Here is a 17831-nt window from a genome sequence, read left to right as displayed (position 1 = left end):
CTTGGTAAAATAGGAAAATATAGTATTGAGCTATACTTGTGTTTATTTTTAAAAGTTAAAATTATTTTCTTTTGTTTTAGTTTTGCCTGGTTGGTTTTTAGTTTCAAATATTTGTTGAGTGCTTATGATGTTAGAGTAGAAATTACTTATTCTGAAAATGCTAAATGTATATTCTTACATTTTTATTTATTTATTTTTTTAGACAATGTCTCACTATGTAACCCTGGCTGGCCTGGAACTTGCTATGTTCCAGTATGGTCTACATAGCAACTCCAACTCACATTGATCTGCCTACCTCTGCCTCCTGAATGCTGAGAAGGTGTACACCACCCACACCCAGCACACTATTTTTTTACAAAACTGTTCATTTGAGGAGGGGGGTAATTTATTTTATTATTTTATGTGTATGAGTGTTTTGTCTGCATGCATGCATGTGTACCACATACTTGTCTGGTACCCATGGAGGTCAGAAGAGGGTGTCAGATCCCTTAGGACTGGAGTTACAAATCCTTGAGAGCCATTAAATGGGTGCAGGGAATTGAACCTGGGTCCTTTGCAAGGACAAGTGCTCTTACCTACTGATCCAACTATCCAGCCCTAAACCCTCCATTTTCTTACTTGTACATATTGAAAAAGATTTCAGATTTAAAATATTACAACATATAGGTGAATTAATTTTTCTTTTTAATCTGAAGTTAGAAGTTAGGTGAGTTTTTTGTTTGGGGTACTTTTGTGCGAGGCGGGGGGTTGTTTTTGTTTTTGAGACAGTCTCTGTGTAAAGCAAGCTAGTCACATCACCATCCTCTTGCCTCAGCCTCCTGAGTACTAGATTACAGGTGTAGGCTACCACACCTAACTCCACTGACTATTCTTCTGGAAGAAATTTATAGAGAATTGAAGTCATTTCTACCTAAATACTTGCTAGAATTCACCAGTGAATATATTTAGACCTTATATTTTCTGTTTTAGAAGGCTTATTGCTTTGACAATGTCTTTCATAAAGAAGTTTAACTTTTTAATTATTCATCAGTGCTAAACCCAATGTATTCCAAATTTTCTTCTATTACCTTGTAGGAGTTATAGAGGTGGGTTTTTTTTAACCTTTTCTATTTAGCTCTGTAATCTAATTTTATTTAATTTTTGTGAAAATAAATCTAGACCTAGACCTATTTTGCATATGAATGATCATTTGTTCCAGAAAAATTTGTTGAAAATGTTTTTCCTCCACTGAATTGTCTTTACTTCTTTGTCAAAGATCAGCTGTCTCTCTATATATTTTTATTTTTGTTTTTTTTTTGAGACAGGGTTTCTATGTGTAGTTTTGGTGCCTGTTCTGGATCTCGCTCGGTAGACCAGGCTGGCCTCGAACTCATAGAGATCCGCCTGGCTCTGCCTCCCCAGTGCTGGGATTAAAGGCGTGCACCACCACTGCCTGGCTCAGCTGTCTATATTTGTGTGAGTCTGCTTCTGGACTTCCTGTTCTGTTTCTCTGTCTACTTGACTGTTCTTTTGCCAATACCCCACTGTCTTGATTAGTATTGTATAGAGGTCTTGAGGTTGGATATAGTATCGATTGTCTGATTTTGTTCAGTTCCTTCAGTATTGTGTTAACTATTATGGATCTTTTGCCATTCACTGGAACACCCAACTTTTTGATATAGGGACATGGTGTTGTCATCTACAAAGTTCACTCTTGAACTGTGCAGTTGATTTACAAAAAAAATGCAAAAAGTTCTCACAGTATTTTAAGTACGTATATATTCTTGTGTTGGCCCACATTCAAAGCTATCCTTCAGTACAGTGCAGTCCTTGAGTTGGACACATTTGGTTGCCAATATCAGTAAAATAACTTGGTAGACTTTTCATGGGGATTCTGTTGCCTCCTTAAGTGAAGCCAAGAAGTGACATCTTGATAACAACCATGAAGGGTGATATTTATTGGGGTTTGTTTTAGATATTTGTCAATTTGGGTTCCTCCTCTTTCCAGCTTACAAAGAGACTTTATCATGAATGAGTCTTGGATATGCCGTCTCTTTACATCACTTGATATGATCATGCAGTGTTTCTTGGTGGTCCATTGTTGGAATGGACTACACTAATTGATTTTCAGATGTTGAGGTGGCATTGCATACTTGGGATAAATCCCACTTGGTCACAGTATATAATTCTTTTGGCTAATTTTTGTTGAAGATATTTTTCACAAGTAATATTGGTCTGCTATCTTCTCATGTCTGGTTTTGGCATTAGGGTTATGCTAGCCTCATAGGAAGAGTCGGAAAGTGTTCTCTACTTGTATGTTCTAGAAGAGATTGTAGAGAATTTAAGCAATTTCTTTCCTAAATATTTACTAGAATTCACCAGTGAACCTATCTGAACCTTGTGTTTTCTGCTTTGGAAGGTTATTAATTGTTGATTTGGTTTCTCTTAGGTTTTATTTTATGTGTATTAGTGTTTTGCCTACATGTATGTCTGTATACCACTTGCATGCTTGGTGGCCATGGAGGCCAGCAGAGGGGGTCAGATCCTCTGGAACTGAAATTATAGACTGTTGTGAGCCACCATGTGGTTACTTGGAATTGAACCCGGGCCCTACAAAAGCAGCCAGTGGTCTTAACTGCTGAGCTCTCATTTTTCCAGCCCGATGCAGTTTCTTTAAGGTAGTATATTATATGCACTTTCCTCGATATCTGTATGTATAACTTTACATTTAACATGTGTTTCTTCTAGGCCATAGGGATTTGTTGTTTTGTTTTTTAATTGCTAGGAATTGAACCTGGATACTTTTCCCTGGAGGCAAATGCTCTGCCTTTGAGCTACACCCTCAAACTCTAAGTTGTTTTATTTTTTATTATTCTGTCAGTATCTTATCTTTTAATAAATGTATATATAACATCGTGTTTCATGGTGGTTATTAATATAGTTGGATAAATATTTATTGGATTTGTTACTGTTGCTTATTTCTTTGTTCCTGTTTTTATACTGTTCTCCCTTTCTGTCCCTTTTTGTTTTAATAGATTATTTTACATAAGTACATTTTCTCTTCTCCTTTGTAGATCACTTAAACTTCCTCCCTACTTTTTTGTGGTTAGTTGCCTTGGAGTTTGCTGTATACCTTATAGCTAATATAAACATTTTTTTTTCTTTTTGGGACAGCATTTCACTCTGTAGCCCTGGCTGTCCTGTAGACCAGGCTAGCCTCAAACTCACAAAGTTTTGCCTGCCTCTGCCTGCCGAGTGCTGGATAAAGCTGTCCACCACCACCACCCAACCTATAAACACATTTTCAGACAGCACTGCTTCAAGATAATTGAGCACCTTCTCAGGACGGATTGTTCTGATTCTTCTCTGCTCATCATGGCTGCCATTCATTCCACTTACATGTAAGCACTCGCACGCTTGCATGTAATACACGCCTTAGTGTGCATAATCAGATACAGTGTTGCTACTGTTGTTTTGAACACATGGTTATCCGTTTGCTCAGCGAAGAATGAGAAAAGTTGATTGTGAGCTTGGTATTTCATGGCTGTGATGCCACTCTCAGGAGATTTAGGAAGGTCATCAGTTTTAGGGCAGCCCAGTTGTATATTAAGATGTCTCTTATAATAATAAACAAGAGTTGAGGTTTTAGTTTATACCTTCGCTTCTGCAACTGAATGACTATTGGATTCTTTTTACATTTCTTGTTAGGCAGCTCCACTGATAATTATTCAAGTTTTGTTTGTCTCAGAAATACTTTGTTTTTCCTTCATGGTTTTCATTTGCATTAAGTTTATTTGTACCAGGACTGATGGCATAGAGAGAAAATCTTAAAATTAGATAAAAACCAACATTTATCTAATTTTATCTAAAATTAGATTTAACATGACAGCAAGCAACTTAGGATGTAACAAAAACTTTGGAGAAATGATTTTACTGAGTACTATAAATGATTTGTAAAAGTGCTGAAGCCTACTATTAAGAGTTTTTCCTTTACACAGAGAAACAGATATACTGCATTCATCTTCTCTTACTCTGGAAACTGCAGAGAGATCACCTTCAGGTTCTTGCTTTAGCTAGAACGTCTGAGAACTGAGCTTCTTGCACAGAAGCTCATCATAGTCCTCATCTTAGCATGCGAAGTCTTACATACATCATCGTGATAGGGGAAGAGGAAAGAAACGGAAGTGTCTGGTAGAGTCCTGAGTCACTTGAAAAGGGTGTGTGTGTGTCTCTGATGCCTATTCTCTTGTCAGAGTCACAGCAATCCTCCTGCCGCAGTCTCCCAAGTGTTGGGGTTGCAGGCATGTGCCACCATGCCCAGCTTTCTTTTACTTTTGAAGGATAACTTTTCATGGTACAGAAGTCCTATGTTCATCACTATTTCTTCTCTCAAAATATTAAATATTTCACTTTCATCTTTCACGAATGGATTTTAAGATGTTAGGTGGGAGTCTTACCTAGTTTCATCTTTAAGTTCATAGAATGTTTAAAGTGTTTGACTTGAGATTCCAACTCAATGGTGTAAAAGCTGGAACCCAGTTCTTAAAGTAAGGGCTGGGTGTGGCGATGCATGCCTTTAATCCCAACACTTGGAGGTAGAGGCAAGTGGGTCACAATAAGTTTGGCCAACCTGGTCTACATTGCAAGTACATGGCTAGCCAGAACTATACCATTTTTCATCTCAAAAAATGTTCCATCTTAATAAAATGAAGTTCATTTGTCAACAGGTAATGTATATGAGACATAAGTGGAGTAAAGGACACTGGCTTATGAACGGTATGCCTGTTTAGTATTCATAATCGCCAGGAGACGGGCAAGGAGAGTGGGAGAACCTACTGTAACGTGAGTGTGTGTGTGTGTGTGTGTGTGTGTCTGTGTAGAATGACTGTGAGACCATCAGTTGTTCATGATAGACTATTCTAACATCTTGGAAACCATTCAGTCAAAATTAAAGTGAAATATTTATTGAGAGAAGAAAAGGGTTATTTTAGCCATGATCAAAAACAGGCCATTAAACTCAATATACTGCCTGTTTATTTTTATTTCTATCCAGGTGGCAAGATGAGAACTGACAGTTTTAAATTTTGATTCTCTTTTTACTCAGTATAGTGTCTGGTCGAAGTATCTAACAGCTAGGCATTGCAGCTTCTTTAGTGAAGTCAATAGATTTTTCTAAGTTTTGCTCACATTTCATTAAAAGGTTATTAGGGAAGTTAAGTAGCCTGTAAGATCGTTACAGTCTTCCTTTTGAGATTCTCTTTGAATTTGTCTCTTTATGATAATAGAACAGAGATGATGCTACCGTTTTTCCTTCTTTTCAAATTAGAATACTGTAATCGCTGCCTCCACCCAGCTTTCCCAAATGTGTATGTACATGTACACACACGGTTTGGGAGCAGGAGAGGCACTAAGAATGCCAGACTACAGAACAGATAGGACAGCATTATCTTGAACCTTTAGTTTTATTTGATAACAGTCAGCTTTAAACATTATTCTAATTTATGTTATGGAGCAGATATGATATCAGTTTTTAATATAGTTGTATAAAAAGTTTAGGTATGAACAAGCCCTCTCTAGAATATTATTTATTCTATCATGGGTAGTTCCCTTTGTGCTTTCTAGATTCCAATTTTGTTGCACAGCATACCCATGACCATTTGTTCTATTCAGACAGTGAAAACAAAAGGAAAAACAAGGGGGAAAATATTAAATGCATTAAGGTCACTAGAGGTCTGAGCACCTTGTACAGGGTCCAGACTCCTGCTCAGACTTCACGCATCACTGTGGATAGGGGTTTCTGGAGAAAGTGAGAAAGCCTCACTTCACACCTCTCCCTCCCCTTAACCAATGTGCCTAAAGGGTGCAGAGCAATTGGTGCCTCTCTTCTGGACCTAACATTAGAGAAGACTGACAGATTGGTTCGAAGTTAGAGTGAAATTAGTATTTGAATGCTGTACCTTCATAGGAGAGCGACCTGAGGAGGGGGAGGGGATCCCTCTGGCATCAGTTTGTCTGTGTCACAGCTAGCTAACTCGCTCCTACTTTCTGTCCCCTCTCTGCAGGTTAAGAAAACCAGTGCTAATGACTCGTTAGTGGTAAAATTAGACCAGAACGAGAATTTGAGTTTTTCAGACTCTGTTTAGTTCCAAGTTCGAACTAGAGGATTCTTAGAGACTTGTTCCTTAAGCTGATCTTTGCAGTGTTGTGATGATCTGTTACTCATTCAGATTTGGGGCATACAAATAGAAGATTTACTTATTTGAAATTTCAAATTTAACAAGAAGTTGTTTTGGGGGCTGGATTGATAGCTCAGTAGTTAAGAGCACTGACTGCTCTTCCAGAGGACCTGAGTTCAATTCCCAGCTCCCATATGGCAGCTCACAACTGTCTGTAACTCCAGTTCCAGGGGATCTGACACCTTCACACCAATGCACATAAAATAAAGTTAAATTATTTTTTTTAAAAAAAGTTGTTTAAAAATATTTGGAGAGGGACACACAGAGATACAGTGGCATACATATAACTATAAGTCTAAACGAAAAGGAGACATTTACCATGTATTATTTGAATTCTCAACAGCTTAGAAACTTGTATTTTATTTTAGGATTAGGTGTCACTCTGTAACACGGGCCGGACTGGAACTCACTGTGTGGAACAGGCTGGCCTGAACTCCCGAGTGCTGTAGGCCGCCTCACCCAGGTCCCATGTAGTTCAGGCTTGCCTCAAGTAGTTCAGGCTTGCCTCACAGCACTTGCTCTGTTACTGAGGGTGTCACCGAACACTGCCAGGTAGGAGTAGAGCTTTTCAAAGAACGCATGGAACCGAGACACCAGTTCAAAGGACAGCTACATGACAAATGTGATGTCTTTCCCATAAAAAAAAAATACATTTATTAATGGGTATGCATGTGCCCTCCTCACCTCCCCTCCTCCACACACACACACAGTGTGCCACGGCACACTTGGAGGTCAGGAAACAACCCGCAGGAGTTGGTTTTCTTCTCCACATGTGAATCCTGAGGCTCAAACTCAGTGCTTTGAGGCAAGCGCTTTTTCACCTGCCTTATGAGGTTTCTTCATAGTTTGTATTTGGATGGATTCTTTTTAAAACCAGTTTGAGTTTAGGCTTTGTCCTTACTAATATGCATTTGTTATTGTTAGCATAGCTGCTAAATCATGTCTTAAAATATCCTTGGGGAGACATTCAGCTCAAGTTGTGTATAGTAGAATTTTTCTTAATAATTCTACTATTAGTGGAGAAATCAATTTTAAAACGTGTTGGTTCCTTTGAGTGTTTACTTATAACCAGATAAATTGACCTTTTTTTTTTTTTTAAAGAAGTGTACCTTTAGCTTTGAGTCATCTTAAATTAACATTAGCTTAATTTTTAAACATCTTTAATTGGTGATATTTGGCAAAAGAGCAAGTATTAAAATTTAGATCAGTAAAGAATGTGATTCTCCGATAATTGCTCTAGAATGATAAACGGAAAGAAGCTATTATGTTCTCTCTTTCCAGAAACTTGTAACCTACATGGGTGCAGGGGCTGATGAGGCCAGTGCACAAATAGCCATGACATTGTACAAGGCTGATTGATTAGCTGGCTTCAGCAGGTGCAAAGTTCATGGTCCTTAAAGAGAAAGTAGTGTCTAATTTCTGTTTCTCTCGCACAGCGTTTTAATACGTTTGTTTTTAAAGAGAGCTGAACCAAGTGTGTGATGGGTATAGAAATGCAAAAAAAGAAAGGCCTGAGAAAGCCTCCTGCAGGGATTTCTGTTGTAGACCAACCACCTCTTGGGTCCAAGTTGAACCAGGCAGCCAATATAGCCACCTGCAAGAGATAAATAACAGCCCACAGTAGTGAGGCCTAAGGACTCGGAAGGCAGAGTTCAGCTTAAATTTTTTCCAAGTTTATTTTGGAATTTGATAGTGGAAGGCTGTGTGGCATTGTGACTATAATCAAGATTCACTGAATTGTACAAAGTTAAAAGGTTTGCGGCTATATATTATGTCTGCTTTTGAAAACAGACATGAAAGCCTCCTGACACTGATGAATGGTTAGCGGTGTCCCTTTTAGTTTGGTTGTTTGGTTGGTTGCATGGGAAGCAATATTGAACTCATCTTCTCTCAGGAATTATAAAATGTCTTTTCTTAGAAATCTTAAGTTTATACAATAGATGAAATGAACATCTGAAAGCTTTGTCAGGTAGGGGATAGCTGATCAGTGTTGTCTCTGAATGTTGGCAAGAGGTCAGGGCATGGTGTGTGTGTGTGTGTGTGTGTGTGTGTGTGTGTGTGTGTGTGTGTGTGTGTGTGTGTGTGTGTTTTGTGAGGGGCCAAGAGGCTTTGGCTTCTTTGGAGCTTGAGTTGCAGGCAGTCTTGGGCCACCTGACTGACTGGGTGCTGGGAACAGTACATGCTCTAAACCATTAAGTCCTCTCTCCAACCCCCATTTAAAAAAAAAAAAATCCTAAAGTCTATGTTTTAGCCTTTCTATTTGGCAAGTAGCAGTGGCCTTTGATTTGGAGCTGAATTCTGACATCTTCCTGATGTAGTTGTGACATTAACCAGCTTCACCTAAGTTAGTTAGTTAGCACTCTGAGAGGGAAGCGGAAGTAGAGTTGAGATATAGCCTTACTCTAGTCCGGGCTGGCCTCACATTCATTGCAGTCCCTGGCCTCAGCCTCCTTCTGAATGGTGTGATTATAGACTAATGGTTAGCGTTTGTGATGTTTAGAAAGGAGTCTTTGAATGTCTCTTTGAATTATCGGAGGAGTAATTATTTTTCCAATATGTTAAACTTCTCTCTGCATTAAATAAAACTAAATTTTTATCATGGTCAGAATATGTCTAAAAAGATAATTGAATAAGCCAGGAGAACACTTCAGGAAAAGTAATATATATGCACATATAATTTTTAAACTGTATTTTAAAGAATTAATACAATTATTTTTTGGTCCTTAGACTAAGTTGTATATTTAGTGTATTAATGTTTAGTAGCCTATGTTTTATTATTTTAAGATTATTCTGAATTTCTATATATTGACTTTGTTTTCAACTAAATAACTTCCTAGGACAAAGACTCTCTCTCTCTCTCTCTCTCCTCTCTCTCTCATCCCTCTTCTTTTTCTCTTTTTTTCTTCTTTTGGTTCCTTAGCTTATTTTGATATAATTTCAGACTTAGGGAAAAGTGGTGACGTCATAGAAGTATAGACTTTGTTTCCTCAGGTCCATCTGCTGTTTACATTTTGCCCAATTATCATTTCTTATCTACCCCCGAGTACCTCCCGCTGCACCTAACACATGCGTGCACACACTCTTCTCCTCCAGTCTGATGAAAACGTCACTGCAGACATTGTGCTCCTTTACACAAGATTCTCTAAAAACTTTTCACTGTATATTCCTTGTACATGCTGCTACTTTACGTAAGGACATGAGCGTTCATAGTGTATTTGCACATTGAGCGTATCGCCTCAGAGACCTCCCTCTCCTTCCCTTTTGATCCTCTTCTTACCCTTTAATCCTCTGTTCCCATGAACAGTTTAGCTTCTACGTCCATAGCATGCATATATATATATATATATATATATATATATATATATATATATATATATACACACACACACACACACACACACACATGATTTTATATATTTATATAAGTTAAAATCTAGAATCACACGAGAAAACAAATGATATTTGTCTTTCTGAGAGACTGGATTAATTTGCTTAATACGATTATTTCCAGTTACATCCTGAAAATCAGTAATTTCATTGTTCTTTACAGCTGAAAACAATTCTGTTGTATTTATATGTCACATTCTCTTTATCGGTTCCTCTGTTGTTAGCTCCATACTTAACTATTCAGAATAGTGCCGCAGGAAACACTGCCGTGAAAGTGCCATCTCTGTGGCGATGGTTTGAAGTCCTTGGGGCAAATACCTAGGAGTGCTATTGCCGCTGTGTCTTGCGTGGTAGGAGGCACCCCTTGAATATGGAAGTCTTCACATATTGTCTACTGAAGTTCACTTTACCAGTACGTTCAACATTACTGTAGTTTAGGAGATGTGTCAACAGACTATTTCTGTGAGGAAGCTGATGAAAAGTAACTGGAAATAAAGAACTAAAATTGTTGGAATAAGTGATTAAAAACCATTCTGTTGTAATTGAAGAGAAATAATTGGTTATTAGTTACTTTTTATCCCAGTGATGCCTAATTTCTTTATAGTGTAATTTCTTTATAGCGTGCTAGAATATTACTCTAGTTTGTTCTGTCTTTAATCTAATTGCAGCTACACAAAACTGCCTCACTTGCTGTCCTACAGTCTTCCCAGGAACTGTAACAACACAGTCATTTATGCTGTAGTTGACAAGCTTTAGAGAACGTAATGCCCGGAGGAACTTCTTTCAATGTTCTACCTCCTTGACATTAGGTAGGTCATTATACACTGTCTCTTAGGGGACTGGAGAGAAGACTCAGTTCCTTAGAACACTTGCTGCTCTTCCAGAGTAACCAAGTGCGGTTCCCAGCTCCCACATCAAGCAGCTCACAGCTGTCTGTAACTCCAGCTCCAGGGGAGTTTGACTCCCTCTCTTGGCCTACAAGGCACCCACACATAGTGGTATAAACTCATGCAGCAGGCATAGATACACATATAAATGAAAATAAAACAAGTCTTCAAACAAAAAACCCTGGCTTTTAAACGACATATACTCCCAGGTACTTTTGGTGTATACCATGAACAGACCACAGCTAGAAAAACATTGTCTTACATGATAAACATCTAACTCTTTCATACGGTGTAGAGTTTTGCATCTCCTCATCCCCAGCCTCCTTTTCTTCCATGAATTTGTACTGCACCTCGGGCACACCAAGCCACTTAGAATTCATAACGTCTTTCTTTCTCAAACCGTTCTACTCTTTCACATAGTAATTGCTCTGCCTAAAACACCCTTATCCGTCTCTCCCTTGTCCATTGTCTTCCTGTCTCACTGAAGTACGTCCCTCTCCTCCTGTCTTCTCAAACTGAGTTAAACTATACTCAACATACATAGCCTTGTGTATAGCACTTTTTATTTTATTATTGCTGGTTTATTTGTCCCCCTGCTAGGTATATATACCTTGAGATTAAACATCATTATGTCCATCTGTTTTTCTGGTGTGTGGCACATAGAAAATATACCATAAATATTAAATGAAATAGAAGCTTCTCATGCAGTTTTGACACATTGAACATATTAGATCCAGGAGAATATTGTATGGGTAACCCCACTCTACTCTTTTCTGGGACTTAGGTGTTTTGGCTGTTGTTGTTTGTATGTGGTTTGGTCAGTGGATTATTTTATTGAAATATTTTTCCTTGTTCTTAACTAGCTGGGCATTCTACCGCATCATCAGTGATGTCATTTATGACGTCATGAAGGTGGCAGTGATACACATTCCAGCTCACAGACCGTGCAGTACAGAGGATCTCCTTAATAGTTCCACAGAGTTTGCTGGCTGTAGACTGGGCCACATCTGTCAGAGTGCTGGCAGTCCCATCAGAAGTGATGGTTCCACTGTGCTTAATGTTTTTCTGCTGCTTTCAATCTCCATGGGTCCTTGAGGGCTTTGATGATCAGGGCAGGAGGTACAGCCTGTCCAGGCCTGTCCGCTCTGACTGGTCAGTTTAGTAATCCTAAAACGTTGGCAATCACTGGTTGCCTTGGCTGAGTCATTACCAACTTTTTTGGAGACAGACCCACTGGACTGAACTTGAGAGCAACACAGGTGTGGCTCTGACCTTACCTGTGCACCTCAGGTGCTGGACTTCGATCTCCCTAGGACCGAACTGGAGCCTGGTGTGGTGATATTATGTTCCCCAAAATATTGTGCACCCTAATAAACTTGCCTTCTAAGATTCGTGCTACAGCCTGGTGTCAGATGAACTGTTGCCCATAGCCATAGCTGCTCTGAATGAAACCTGAGTGCTTTCTGAGATTTTTAATGTGGTTTAAATATAGAATACATAATTTTGTAAAAAGCATTTTTAATTAAAGGGACAAAAAACCCCTCTGTAATGAATAAGGTACCCTGACTGTGTGTATCATGAGTTTTTCTCATGGCTTCATAAGCTTATGACTTGTATAAGTTGAGATTCCTCCTAGGTCTTCAATTTCCTTAGATATAATTATCTCTGCCTAGTATTTAGAATACCTTTCCAGTGATCTTTCCCTTCTTTGTACAGTCACTCGGTCCTCTGAATAAAAACCAGTTCTGTCCCTTTCCCCCTGTCTCTACCACGTTAAGGCTGCAGTTGCTTCAAGGGAGCTGTGGACGGGAAGAGTGGCATAGAAGCTTGACTTCCCAGAGCCTGTAAGACGAGACCTTGCCTTAGTCCTCTTGTGAGTCTTCTCTGCTCTGTTGTATTTGAGTCAGCCCCGAGACAGTCTCATCCACCCTTCCTTTTCCCCTCCCCTTGCTCACTCCCACCTCACTTCTGTATAGCTTACCCTACCTAGAATTTGCTTAACCAGATTCCTAAGCCTCAAGAAGCCCACCCTTCTGGATAATTGCAGTTCTCTCCTCTTTCAAAGAAGAAATTGACTAATAAATGAGATTCTCCTAAACAGAAAGTTAATAGGAGAAATGGGCATGAATAATTAGTTTCATGGAAAATTTAACAGGAATAATATTGTTTCATATTAAAGTATACCTAATGGATAGTTACATTGGGTGCAGTTGAGTTTGCTATATATACTACAGTCTTTGACCTTTAATAATTGAGCACAATTATTTACTGCCTAGCATATAAAAATGTAGATTACCAGTCTTCTTTTCTTTGTTTCTTTCTTTGTTTTTTTTTTTTTTAAGCCTTGATGGGACTGGCAAGATGATTCAGCAGGTAAGGGTGCTTGCCACTAAGCTGGACAACCTGAGTTTAATCTCTGGGACCCCCGTGTTGGGAAGACAGAAACAATTCCCACAAGTTTTCTTCTGACTTTACATTCCTCACGCCAGTAGAATAGGGATCCACTAGGAAATGGATCTTAGCTGACCTCATGTCACTGTTCTTTTCCTTAGCATTGTGCCCGGGTATAGGAGAGCTAGCTACCCAATAAGTGTTATTGAACAAATGAATAAAAATATGTGGTATTTAAATTTTTTTACCCTTCTAGACATGTGGTGGTGGCGCATGCCTTTAATTCCAGCACTCAGGAGGCAGAGCCAGGAGGATCTCTGTGAGTTTGAGGCCAGCCTGGTCTACAGAGCGAGATCCAGGACAGCCACCAAAACTACACAGAGAAACCCTGTCTCGAAAAACCAAAAAAAAGAAAAGAAATGTTTTACCCTTCTCAAACTTATCTATGTACATGGTGGCCAGTAAAATCAACACTACAATAGTCAATTCAGGAACCACTAATATAGTCAATAAGTCATACAATTTTCACACTGTTATTCACTGTTAGTAAGCTTGGGGAAAGTTACTTAATTTTTCTTAGCCCAATTTTCTTCATTTGCAGTTGAATAAAGTTTTAAATAATTGGTATAATGTTAGCTGGGAATGTAGTTCAGCTGATACAGTGCTTGCCTAGCATGCATGAAGTCCTTGGTTCCATCCCCAGCACCCCATAAATTCTAGTGTGCACACCTGTAAGTCCCCAAACTCAGGAAGTGGAGACAAGAGGATCAGAAGTTAACTATTTATACCATGTGTATGTACCAAGCATATGCTTGTGGACTGTGTATGTGCAGTGTGTGTGGAAACCAGAAGAGGGCATCAGATTCCTTAGAACTGGAGTTATAAACAGCTGTGAGCAGCTGGATCTGGAATCTGGGTCTTCACTCCTACAGAGTTAAGAACCTACCTGGTTCTGAAGGACTAGTACTCCGGGTTTGTTTTGGTCCTTTATTATTTGTGTAATAATATTTATCTTATGGGCTTTGGTCTTAAGTTCTTAGGGACCTTTTTAAAAGCGTGTGTGCATTTAAATACTCATTTATTTAAACAGATACTTAATGACACAACTGTGCCCCAAGTGCCAGCCACTCAAAGTATGTACATACAGGAGGAAATGAACCCTTACTCTTAGGGATCGTTCCTTCCAGTGGAGAAGAGAAAGGCTAAATGTGACTGTGGCTAAAAGTGCTATGAAGACACCACCAGAAAACCCACAGAATCAGTCAACTAACCTGAGCTTATAGGGGCTCACAGAGACTGAACTAACAACCAGGGAGCCTGCATGGGACTGACCTAGGCCCTCTGCATATATGAGACAGTTGTGTAGCTTGGTCTCGTGGAGCTCCTAACAGTGGAAACGGGCTGTCTATGATTATTGTGCCAGCTTTGGGGACCCTTATCCTCATAGTGAGTTGCCTTGTCCAGCCTTCAACTAGATATGCCATGTTTGGTTGATATCCATGGGAGGCCTGCCTTTCTCTGAATAGAAATGGAGGAGGCATGGATGGAGGCGGGGCAGAGGGGAGGTGATGAGAGAGGAACTGGGAGGAGAGGAAAGAGGGGGAACAGTGGTCGGGTTGTCATAAATAAGTAAAGAGAGAAAGAAAGGTGACGAAGCCGGGTGTGGTGTGCGCACCTTTAATCCTAGCGCCAGAAAGCGGAGACAGGTGGATCTCTGTGAGTTCAAGGCCAGCCTGGTCTACATAGAATTCTAGGACAGCCAGGGCTACATAGGAAAACTCTGCCCTCCCCCTCCCCAAATAAACAGTCCTATGAGGAAAACTGAACGCATACAGGGGACAGAATGTGACAAGGGTGGAATGCTATTTGGATGGGATGCTCACTTAGGCCGAGACCTGAATGAAGCCAGGGCACAAACCTGCACGTATCTGGAGGAGAGAGTCCCGGTGGGAGAGTTGACATAGAAAGGCTGGAGGTTGGAGCAAGTCTGTACGTTCCACAAGCAAGAGAGTTGAGTCTAGAAAACTAGAGGAGTGTGGTAGCAGGAGGCAATGGTGAGGGCGGTCCCTGAAGGCCAGGGTTTTGCAGAGCTTCCTTTACCTGCCAGTGACTTTGGACTTTATTATATCTTCAGTAACTCTACGTGTTGGTACATGATTTGAAGTACACTATGTTCAGTGTTTCAGAACATAGTTGTCTTCATGTCACAGATTGGGAATTTAAGTGAAATCTTAACATAGTCTACAAAATATCTAGCCTCATATTTATGTAACTCTGTTGAAGTCTTTGAAACGATATTTGGAGTATTACAGAGCCAGTCAGCAGAGAGACTGACACTCTCTGCTGGTTGAAAGGAGTACTCTGTATATTTTGGAAATCGCTGTTTGTGACTCTAGTCCGACTTGATAGTTTCCCTTTCTTAGGGGACTGACCTCCCGGGCTCATCTGTTCCTTGAAGAACTGAGGCTTCTTCCTTATTCTGCTTATCACCATTGTCTTCATTAATCGTTTCTGTTTTCTAAGATTTGATTTCAGAGAGTCACATCATGTATCAGACCTTGTACTGAATAATTCAGTTAACTTTGTACCTGCTCGCTCAACACACACGCCTGCATTTCAGATGGAGCAGTTGTCGGATGAAGAAATTGACCATGGTGCTGAGGAAGACAGTGACAAGGAAGACCAGGACCTGGATAAGATGTTTGGAGCCTGGCTCGGCGAGCTGGACAAACTCACTCAGGTTAGACGGATTACCTGAAAAGCTGCCTGAAGGTTTGAAGCTATTACCGCATGTTTAAAGTTTAACGTACACACAAAAGGTGTGGGTGCAGGCTAAATTTTAAAATACTGCTAAAAGAGAAAAAACCAAGAACAGGTAGAGGGATAGAAACTTTACAGTGCAAGATAGTATCTTCTGTGGTTATTATTTGTGTATGCTTATGTGGACGTGTGTGTGTGTGTGTGTGTGTGTGTGTGTGTGTGTGTGTGTGTGTGATACGTGTGTCCATCTGTGTGACACATGGCCGTGCAGGTAGAGACCAGAGGATACCCTCAGGGTTTCTTCCTTGGAAGGCCACAGCTTCTTTGAAACATAGGGTCCTTTCTCTCCTCTTCTTCCCCTCTAACACCCCTCTTTTATTAAAGATAAGTTTAATATAGGCTTAAGCACCAGGACTAGATGGGGGGAAAGGGCTCAGAAGAAGGTAGGGAAGTGTGGGTGTGGGTTCCGTAAGAGGAAGTCACCAGATGAAATAGGTCTTTCATTGGCTTTCATGATGCTTTCCGATTGGGCCAGACCTGGGGGATCTCCCTGTATCTGCCTCCCCAGGCTAGGATGACAAGTGCCCACCATCTAGACGTGGGTTGGGGAGACAGATGCATGTCCTCAAGTTTGCAAGTGCTTTACCAACCCAGCTGTCTCCCTAGCCCCTTCCCGTGGTTATTCTAAGGTTAAAAAAAACAGCAGTTCTTTAACAGGGTTCCATTAATACGAGAGGTGACTTAATATCTTCCATAAATTTGAGACTGTAAGCTAAAACAATTTTAAAGTCCGAAGCTTAAAAATCTAAATTTTGACATATTTTGTTCTATAACAAATTTAAATACACTTTATGGCATATATTGTTTGTATTTTCTGGCTCATATTTTCAAAATACTGACAAAAGTTTATTCCAGGCTACATTTAAAATGGTTCTAAAGTTTTTTGGTTTGGTTTGGTTTGGTTTTTGCTTTGTTTTATTGGATTGTTGATTTCTTGTTGCTGGCAGTGTGGTGAGTGGTTAGTTTTTGAGATAGGGTCTCATGTAGCTCAGGGTGGTCTTGGACTTGACATGTAACTTGCCTGCATTCCAGGATGACCTTGAACTGCCAGTCTTGTGTCTGCTGCCCAATGTTGAGATTGTAGGCCTGGGACATCATGGCGTGCATGTGTTCATTTGTTTTGGATCATAGGTCTTAATTTTTAATTTTTTATTATTACGTTGTATGTGTGTATGTGGGAGCGGAGGGACCAGTACATGCATGCATGCCACAGTTTGCATGTGGAGGTTAGGGTACAACTTTGTGGAGTCTGCTACCTTTATATGGATTCCTGGGGTTGAATTGAGGGGCCAGGTTTTCATGGCAAGCATTTTACTTGCTATAAGCCATTATCCCCTATGCCAGGACACTTTTTTAGAATAAAAAGATGCAGCTTTCATTTCCCTGGTTAATATACTGTATGCAATAATGTATAAATATGGTTATATTTATTAAAACAAATTTAATTTCATAATAATGAGAACATTAGAATTTATGTTTAAATAATTTCTTTGGGAATGCATAAGTACGAGATTCCATGGCTAATGGAAAAATAAGATGAATGTGTAAAATGAATGCTTACTTCTTAGCTGTAGATCAGTTTGAAAGGCACATACATTTGTAGCTTTAGTCCATTACTACTAGATTTGGAGGAAAATGTTCTCAGCTCTGCTAGGATTTCATGTGAATATTTCCCTTCTTCTCTGTCTTATTCTATTGCTATAAAGAGACACTATGACCAAGGCAACTTATAAAAGAAAGCATTCAATTTGGGGCTTGCTCACAGTTTCAGAGAGTGAGTCCACATTCAACATGGCAGGAGACAGGCAGCCATAGAGCCAGAGTAGTAAGTAGCTGAGTCTTAACATCTAATCCACAAGCAGGAAGCAAAAAAAGGGAGAGAAACCTAAAAGCCCACCCCCGAAGTGACACACCTCCTCCTACAAGGTCACGCCTCCTAATCCTTCCTATCTGGTCCACCAACTGGGAACTGACCTGATGGGGGCCATTCTCATTCAAAACTCTACAAGCTTTGTAGTCAGAAAAGGTAACATTTTTGTCAAAATGTCTTTTGGTGTCTGTAGATACCAAACCGTTTCTATTTAATTTCCTACTCTGCGAGTGTAGGGGCAGGCATGTGTGTGTGGGTGTA

The 17831-nt window shown here is 39.8% G+C and overlaps 1 protein-coding gene across 6 annotated transcripts in view; it reads left to right on the top strand.

The window, feature by feature from the left end:
• The window catches only part of Raph1 (Ras association (RalGDS/AF-6) and pleckstrin homology domains 1), an 86169-nt gene that overhangs the window by 10830 nt on the left and 57508 nt on the right, over positions 1-17831 (top strand). For 5 of the 6 annotated variants that reach the window (XM_052749593.1, XM_052749591.1, XM_052749590.1 and 2 more), the window contains exon 2: positions 15501-15620. In XM_052749593.1, coding sequence (XP_052605553.1) covers positions 15501-15620 — 120 coding nt within the window. Of the gene's footprint in view, positions 1-10390; positions 10412-15500; positions 15621-17831 lie in introns of those variants that run through there. The other variant, XM_052749589.1, reaches the window with a different exon arrangement.

This window comes from Peromyscus californicus, unplaced genomic scaffold (assembly GCF_007827085.1).
Source record: "Peromyscus californicus insignis strain IS unplaced genomic scaffold, ASM782708v3 Scaffold_21__1_contigs__length_65335640, whole genome shotgun sequence".
Classification (NCBI taxonomy): domain Eukaryota; kingdom Metazoa; phylum Chordata; class Mammalia; order Rodentia; family Cricetidae; genus Peromyscus; species Peromyscus californicus.
This window is presented reverse-complemented; position numbering and strand designations above follow the sequence as displayed.